At 32.7% G+C, this 9,172-nt stretch overlaps 1 protein-coding gene and 2 non-coding genes across 4 annotated transcripts in view; all 3 read right to left on the bottom strand.

The window, feature by feature from the left end:
- Positions 1-1,214: 1,214 nt before the first annotated feature.
- Trnas-aga lies at positions 1,215-1,287 on the bottom strand. The gene has a single exon. It is a non-coding gene; the product is annotated as a tRNA-Ser (tRNA).
- Positions 1,288-1,457: 170 nt separating this feature from the next.
- On the bottom strand, positions 1,458-1,530 carry Trnas-aga. Its single transcript has one exon. It is a non-coding gene; the product is annotated as a tRNA-Ser (tRNA).
- A 514-nt stretch (positions 1,531-2,044) lies between these two features.
- LOC117118008 (tyrosine-protein phosphatase non-receptor type 5-like) overlaps positions 2,045-9,172 on the bottom strand; it is a 78,907-nt gene continuing 71,779 nt past the window's right edge. For both annotated transcript variants that reach the window (XM_033262505.1, XM_033262504.1), the window contains 4 exons: positions 8,385-8,498; positions 5,527-5,687; positions 4,510-4,623; positions 2,045-3,369 (listed from right to left, as the gene is read on the bottom strand). In XM_033262505.1, coding sequence (XP_033118396.1) covers positions 3,279-3,369; positions 4,510-4,623; positions 5,527-5,687; positions 8,385-8,498 — 480 coding nt within the window. In that variant the 3' untranslated portion in view covers positions 2,045-3,278. The remainder of the gene's footprint in view (positions 3,370-4,509; positions 4,624-5,526; positions 5,688-8,384; positions 8,499-9,172) is intronic.

Genomic DNA, 9,172 nt, shown 5'->3' with positions numbered 1-9,172 from the left:
CAGTACAATACACAATTGCTCTAAATGGAATTGCGACTCAAATATCACTTTATACCTTCTGGCAAATAAAAAAAAAAAAAAAAATTCTGCACAATATTTTTTGGGTAAATTTTACATGCATAAATTATCAACATATATATTTTACATTTGGTCCAACAACAAAAATAGTGTATTTTTATCTTTCTTTGTGTATAACATAGGGTGGAAGTTAAATGAAAGTAAGGGGATACATTTCAGAGGGAGGGAGACTAATTAACTAAAGAATTTGAAAGACTTTTTTCAAACAAACATCGGTACCTTTATATTATACTTTATAGCAATATATTTGAAGTTGAAAATATTTACAGTGAATTTACAGTTTCCTTAACAAATTTCTCTTTCGATAAATCCTCTTATTAATCCGTGTCCCTTCAACGACAATATCAATAAATCTAAAATGTACAAGCATCACCACGTTCTGAAATTTGGAAGGTCTAATACTGGTTGTCATCATCATTTTATGATAAATTTCTCAGTAAAGTCAAAATTAATATAATTTTGCAATATAATATTTCACTTTTGATGAAATTTTTGTAGAACTAATATCCAAATTAAGAGCTGTATGCAATAATAAATTCAAATTCACAATGACGTACCTGCAGTGTCTAATATCATCACGTTACAATTTAAATGTCGGTCTTATAAAAGCATATTTTGTGGCGGTCTCTAGGCGCTTTTGTATTATTACCCCGGTTGTTAGTTTAAATAATATTGGGAAATATATTCATTTCAAAATGTTACTGCTACGCTAATCACCTGTAAATGGCAGCAAATTATTCAAACCTACTGCATCACATACATTAGTAATAATTCAGACAATGTAGACAAAGTGCATCGACCATAGGCCATAACCACTTTGTCGGCAAGTCAGTTGAACCTTGACCTGAGAGACCGAATCAGAATCACAACCACTACACCAACACATTCCCGCTAATTACAAAGGAAGAGCGCTAATGATGTTTATACAAGAAATTCATGTTTTTAAACAAGAGCAAGGAATACAGAAGTCAGTTCTTTAGTCTTATATTGTCCTAATTATATTGTATATTATTATTAGGATATGAGTTTGCGTCAGGAAATTATCATAGGAGTGATGTTTTGCCCTACCTGACGTGTAATCGTACTGAATACTCAGTACGTCCCCAAATACTAGCGAAAAAAAAAAAAATCGCAAGTAATTCGGGTGGGAATCGAACCCACGACCTCCAGGTATCTAGCCTGATGTCTTAACCACTAGACCACCGAGCTTGCGCTTGGTGACTAGTGATGAATTCGATCCCCTAGTAGCAGCGGGTACTGCAAGTGTTATTAAGATATGAGTTTGCGTCAGGAAATTATCATAGGAGTGATGTTTTGCCCTACCTGACGTGTAATCGTACTGAATACTCAGTACTGTATGTCCCCAAATACTAGCGAAAAAAATCGGGTGGGAATCGAACCCACGACCTCCAGGTATCTAGCCTGATGTCTTAACCACTAGACCACCGAGCTTGCGCTTGGTGACTAGTGATGAATTCGATCCCCTAGTATATTCTGTATCCCCTTGTATATTCTTTCAAAACTGAAGGGTAACCACTCTTTTCGTCCTGAAGACAGAAAAGAAAAATGTGACCGGCCCTGGCAAAACTAGCTGTTTGTGAGAAAAATTGAGTTTGAGCATGAATTTCTTCTTTAAAAAAGTGTTTATTTAATGATTTAATTGGTTTGAGTATTAGTGATATTATGAATATTTAATTCATTTGATATCAGCCATGTAGGTTTTGAGAAAACAGCTTCCACTGATTCCAAAATCAATAGTTTATTATTAAGATTAAGATTATTAGTTTATTATCAAATGTTTTTAAGATTTAAAAATAATTTTAATATACTTTTCAGTTAGATTTAGTGATTGATATTTTGCAGAAATGTTCTTTAATAATATCTTCTTTTATAAAAACATGAAAATGTTCAAAATTCTGATTCTCAAACATTTTGGGTGCTTGTGGGAAATTAGAAAAATAGCAGGTTTTACCAGAGCCAGTCACAATAAATATCACGCAACTACTTGGAATATATCAGTGTTATACGGAATGAGAGCCGTTTGATTTCCTTTGTATATTATTATTATTGCACATAAAACTTCAATCATCAACCTATTTTCTCAATTAGAAACAAAAACAAAAGTAAAGTAGTAACATTCTAAAAGTACAGTTAAATCACAACACGGATTCAGCTACTTGATTCTCTGTATTCCATGCCAATAGTTGATCTGGTATTCTATTGGTATTCATGATTGCTAGTGGAATGATCACGTTGCGTGATATGACACAGGTGATGAAATAAAATAATAAAAATAACCATATAATTAAAGAATAAGGAATACATATTAAACTAAAACATTGTAACAGATAATGATTTATATATAATATATATATATTCAATTTTTTGAGAATGATGTATTAGATAAATAGAAAGAATAAGAGTTTAAATAAACGCATAACATGGAGGTATACATCGACTTTGAGGCGCTTTTCTTAATTCTACCCAAACAGACTTTGTGGCATACAGATAACTTGGAGTATGGACTCTTCCAGCGACTTTCTCTACTCCCCCTGAACATCAGTTGTGAATATCACTAACTTTTGCTTGTCTGGTTTTATATATTTCAGTTTTTTTTTTTTTGTGTTTTTTTTTGCAGGTTGATATTTCAATCTGAATCACATTTGTTGGTGCAATCTCATCTCATATTGTCCACAGCGCTCAGGTTTCTTGTTAACAACGATCATTGTAACGGCTTCGAGTTTGAACTCATACCTTTTGTTCCGGTACAGTAATATTACAGTTGATTGTTGTGATCCTCTTTTAAAAAATACACAAAACAAATGAAGCGCAACACAATCTCCCAGCTGCCTACAAAGTACTTATGCTGCCTCAAAACCAGAAATTTTGTCACAATTCATCACGAATGATCCTCAGCAAATACGATGACAGAATACGAGTAAAATGAAATTATCTGTCTTAATCACTGTTATGAATTCACTCAAATTCTAAACCATGAAACCACGGTTAAAAATTGCTCTTCAAAAATTACTAATTTTTCTTCCAAATAATGTTTGGATTGTTGAAAAGGTCTGGCTGCAAAAATTGAGGTAAATATGTAAATAAACATTATAATGCATTAAATATCAATCATTGCTTCCTGAAAGGGTTTTTTTTTTCATTGCAGTAAGAGATTTAGGAGGAATCATTCAAGATTCTAATCATTCTGGTAGCGCAGGTAAACTCTTCTCGTACAAACACAACGCCTGGTGGACAAATTCATATTGTTCGTTGGTCTGAATCATTCCTCCCCTAAAAACAGAAAAATAATACAGTAACTGAAGTTTGTATTTTATAAACCTAATCTAATTAATTATTATTATTACTTCACCATGAGACATAATATTCATGCCCATCAATAATATCCTCACAATCATTCGTTTAATCCTTTTCCTCTTCATCAACATCATCATCAATCAACATCATGACCCCATAAGTCATAAATTTATTTAATTAATCATCAACAACATACACATCATTATCACGATCATCATCATACTCATCGTTGTTAATCGTTGTTATCATAATCGTCTTATCTCGTCTTCATTGTTTTTGTACTGTTCTCTCATCTTTATCATCACAATCACCATCATCATCGTTGTTCAGTGGTGACGCCAGCGGGGCAGGGACGCATTTCCCCCCCCCCACCTTCCAGCCGGACAGGCCTGGTCTCCCTTTCAGCCAACGCACAACTAGGTCGTCGCATCAAAAATTAAAAAAAATAATAATTTGCCTATCCAAATAAAGTTATTTTGACTGCCAATCCCTAATATTGTGGCCTTAAAGCAAATTTTGTACCATATTAAGCCATAAAAACTCTCCCTGTGAAGCCTACGAGGCTTTTATTCCGGGCTGTCAACCAAGGTTTCGTCGGCCACTTGGCTCAGACCCCTCTGTCGGAAATGTCAGACCCCTTGTCGGCAAATTTCTGGCGCCGCCGCTGTCCTGGTCATCTTCCCTCGTCCTCATTGTCGTAGTCATCTTCCGTCTTCATCACCATCACAGTCGTCGTTGTTGTAGACATCTTCTCTTGTTTTCATCATCATCACCATCATCTCATCATCTGCGCCTTGAGCACCATTGGTGGAGATGTGCGCATTATAAATCTTTATTTTTATTATTATTATTATTATTATTATTATCATCATTCCCATCTTATCTTCCTCTTCAATGCAGTTGAACTTCAATACAGTCGAATCCAAAATGCATTGAAAAATTGTTCGACTTACATAAATATCGACTTGCGGATCGTTAATTAATGGAAAACACAACAATTTGGCATGTAAAATAAGATCGACTTAGAAATTATTTGAGTTAGTCAAAATTGACCTAGGCAAGTTTAATTGTATTTAAAGTACGGATTCCCAATTCCCTATCCCTGTAGAAACTTACCTATCCTGCCTCATTTGACACACAATTCCAAGTACATCGACCATCTGTTCTTCCTGTAACTGTTTCATTCCTATACTGATGGCAATGTAGCAGCCTGTCCTACCAAGACCAGCACTAAAAGTGAGAAAAAAAAAACAATATTAAGCTGTGCAGACTATCATATTTTCTTTTGACAAAAAAACTTTTATGCCCATATATAGTCATGATGTTCCTATATATGGTCATGATGTGATGTCATCATGACAACATTTAGGAATTTAAGGCCTAAGGAGTGTAGAACGGTTCATTTGAGGTCCCTGACACTCTACAGTGCAACCAAATCTCTTTATGAGGACTGTCGAGTGGAGAGCTGATTATTTGACGCCCATTTCGCTCTACAAGCAAATCTCTTTATGAGGCCCGAGGAGAGGAGAGCTGATCATTTGCGACCCTTGACACTCTACAACCAAGTCTTTTTATGAGGGCTGGGAAGTGGAGAACTCATCATTTGAGACCCTTGAGGCACTACAACCAAATCTTTTATGAGGTATGGCAAGTGGAGAGATCATCTTATAGGCACCCTTGAAGCTCTATAAAAGTCTTTATGAGCTGTTGAAGTAGAGAGCTAACCATTTGAGCCATTGAAGCTCTACAACCAAATCTCTTTATGGGGCTTACGGAACAGACCTGACAATTTAACGATTAATAACAAAATGTCTTTACGAGGATGCTTGAAGTTGTGGATTTATTTGTTATAAAAGAAAATTCAATAATAATAATAATACTAAACAAGAAAAAAATTTAAATTATTAACATGTGGAAGTTACTGTAGTTTTATAGTGGCAGCTAAGTGATTACACTAAGTTTTTAAAAATAATATCATAAGTTTAATATAGACCGATTCAGCAATAATGCGATACCAATAGTTCCTTCTATTATGCATATTTTAAACTGAGTGTCCAATTCTTCGACAATGACATTGCCAAGTTTAACGACTGGTCAACCATTTAGATAAAATAAGGAGATAATATACAATACCTGCAATGGACAATAACCGGTCCTTTCGGTAAACTCGGGTCATTTCGACTCATCTCAACCTCTCTTATCATCTTTAATAACGTTATTGGATTGTCAGGCGCCTTGTTGTCTGGCCAGCTTGTATACCGATAATGCATTAAAGTCCGTACTTCATTCATGTACTGCGGGGGAAAAAAAGTATAAACGTTATTTACGCAACATTAATGAAACGGCACCCTCTGCGGCGAATGTGCGCAGCACGTACAAATTGAATTTGAACGCTATTATTTAATTTGGTTATGTATAAATTGAGGCAGGTGTCTTGAAAATGGCCGATATTTCTTAATGTTTCGACACTGAAGTTTCTGCTATTAAATCTAAGTAGCTGGGGCTTTTGAATTATTATTTGTGGGCAAAATTTGGGAATAAAAAATCGTTGTGATGTCATTACATTATGACAATCAGATAATTACAGCGGAGCCAAGCCCGTAGGCATAATTTTTAAAGTGGTGTCCTAATTTTCCACAAAACCCAACTTAGCCCCACCATGGCTTTTGTAAATTGTAAAGACACACTTCAGATGTCCGGAAATGGTAATAAAAATGCCAAATTTCAAATATTTGTAGTTAATTTCAACAAATTTTTAATAATAATTTTAAAGAGCATTTCTGGGAAAGGGGGATTCTTTTCGAACCCCTCGAAACCCCTGGCTACAGGCTTGGGATCATGTGATTTTGTTGTTTGCACATGGGTTTGAATCGCCACGTGTCTTCCAGCCACTTAGCGGTATAACAAGCCCTCAAAGCATAAATCCAAATCTATATGGCAACACTGCCTTTCCCATTTCTTCTATGACTGTCTCACCATTTCTGGTGAACATTTCTGCCATACCAAATTAAAATACTAAGTACTCATAATAATACTTATTATTCATAATAATACTCATAAAAATATCCATAATAATACTTAATGATAATAATATTCATAATTTTATTTCATAAGCATAACAATACTCATAAGAATAATCATAATAAATAATAAAAAAAACCGTATTTTTATAAAGCACCTTTATGGATTGCAAATCCCTCTAGGTGCTTATAATAATATATAATATTCATAATACTACTACTGAGTACATAATCAATATAAATGTGATTTACAACCCAAATGACCATTGCCAAATCAGTGCTCAAGATAGTAATATAATCAACAATACTTCAATATGGGTCTCCCTCTAATTAAAGACCACTCAAATTAAAGACCAACTCCAATTAATGACCATCTTTCTGTGGTCCCAAATTCACCAATGTCTTTTATCTTTTCCATTCTAATTAGAGACAAAAACTGCTAAAAAACCATGGAAACCCCAGTCCCCAAAAGTGGTCTTTAATTGTAGGGAGACCTATACACAAAAACAAAAGAAATCAAAATAAAATTAAGAAATATGTAAAAAAAAATGTAATTTGATATTATTTATTTGACACCCTCCTACTCTTTAATGATAATATTATTAATTATAATAATAATAATAATAATAATAATAATAATATTTATAATAAAAATAATGACAATAATAATAATAATACTATTGTTATTATTATTAAAATTAAATAAAGAAATATGTACACAAATGTAATGAGTTATATCATAAATATTACATTTGATATAACACCCTTCTACTCTTAATAATAATAATAATAATAATAACAATAACAACAACAATAATAATAATAATAACAATAAGATTTATAAAGCGCACATATCTGAATGGCTTCCAAACAGTGTAAAGTTTATGCAATATTATTATTATCTATGAAAACATCTACTTATGTTGAGATGTAGTAGGAACGACATGAATGTGTGCGTGGGTGGCGTGCATCCAGAGCAGATGAGCGTTACTACTACTTATGACGTCAGTAAAGGTCACGCTTGCTTAGCTTCACTAAACCTGCACTCATCGCTTCTAGTAAACACGTCACACGTTCCCTTAGTACGCAATAACTAGGACACACAGTTCAAACAATCTTTTTCAAATCTGTGGATTGTTTTCTCATCATAGTTTATCATTAAGTCTATATATATCCAACTATGTAATTTTAAAGAGTATTATTATTGGTTTTAAATTGAACATTTCTGGTTAATTTGCATGTATAAAACCTCTAAACCACATGTTATTTTAGTTATTATTTATTACTTTGTTTTTATGAGTTTGTGAATTGTACGTAGTGTAGGAATTTATAGATAACAAAAAATACATCAGTTTATCACTGAAGTTGTATTCTATCCAGCAATAGGTAGACCTAATTTTATTTTGTTTTTATTTTCAACAGAAATTAATAAGGCAACTGACATAAGAAATATGTTATGTTCTATATTGCTAGAAGTGCTTCCAATAATTGAAGAATAAAAAGTTTAATGCGGCTCATTTAATTCTAAATTAAATTTCTAATATTAAATGTTTTAAATTAAAAATGTAAATTCGGCTCATTTAATTCTAAATTATGTTTCTAATATTAAATGTTTTAAATTAAAAATGTAAATTCAGTATTTCAATGTAAATTCAGTATTTTAATTAAATTTCAATTCAGATTGTTCTAATCCAATTGGATGTTATTGTCCTAATCCAATCCATACATACAAAAACATCCAATCCGAATTAGTATACAACAATACAGGTAGCCACTGCCCTAATTAAATGGTTGATTAAAATTTGATGTAATAATTAATGTTTAATGTAAAATGTTTGAAGTTTAAAAAATAATAAATATTTAATATCAAAAAGTTTATTATTAAACAAATTTAAAAGTTAAAAAGATTTAATTTCTTGATGTCAGAATGTTTATATGTTTAATTTAAATTAATATTAAATTTAAACTCACCTTCAAATGAAAAATTATCAGAATATAATCATCTTTTCGAATGGTATCCTGAACTGTCACTTCGATTCCTTCGTAAACACCTCTCTTTTGTGGCCAGTATCTCTCACATTTACTCTGTAGGGTGAAAAATAAATTTATGATTAAGTTTTGTAGATAACTGGTTTACAAAAAAAAAATGAATTGCAAAGTAAGGTTTATTTGTAGCAATATAAAAATTGCATGGTCAAGTTTCTGTTAACTGAATCAATGAATAAAATTCATTGCAAAATTTGAATTTATCAGTTGGTTACTAAAGCTTGTCATAATAAATCAATCAATTAATTGACATGGTAAGCGAATATCTGAAGCACTCTTTTTCCAAGGTTCTAGGCTAAAATCCCGAAAATTTGAGGATTATACATATATACCACCTCCGTATTGCCGTATCTTGGGATGCACAGGGGACACACACTCCCACAAAAATGCTTGCACCCCCTAGTCGCCCCCCCCCACCTCCATCCACTTGAAAATATTCTAAGCAAAAAAAATCAAGCTCAAGTAGTTAAAAAATCATCTCATATCACCTCATTTTGCGAGTTAGCATCCCTCAATTAATCATTGCGCCTCCCTCACTTTACCTTCGCTCGCCCCCACCCATCAATCCCAACATTTTAAGACTTCTAGATACGCCATTGACCTTACCTTACAGAAAAACAAATGCACATAAAAACACATTCAAGTATGCATACACATAAAAAAAAAAAAAAAATCAGCATATGTACGTTCATGTAAAATTTATATAAAGATTA

The sequence above is a fragment of the Anneissia japonica genome, unplaced genomic scaffold, assembly GCF_011630105.1.
Source record: "Anneissia japonica isolate Jap-2015-1 unplaced genomic scaffold, ASM1163010v1 scaffold785_len581690_cov155, whole genome shotgun sequence".
In the NCBI taxonomy this organism is placed as follows: Eukaryota; Metazoa; Echinodermata; class Crinoidea; order Comatulida; family Comatulidae; genus Anneissia; species Anneissia japonica.
This window is presented reverse-complemented; position numbering and strand designations above follow the sequence as displayed.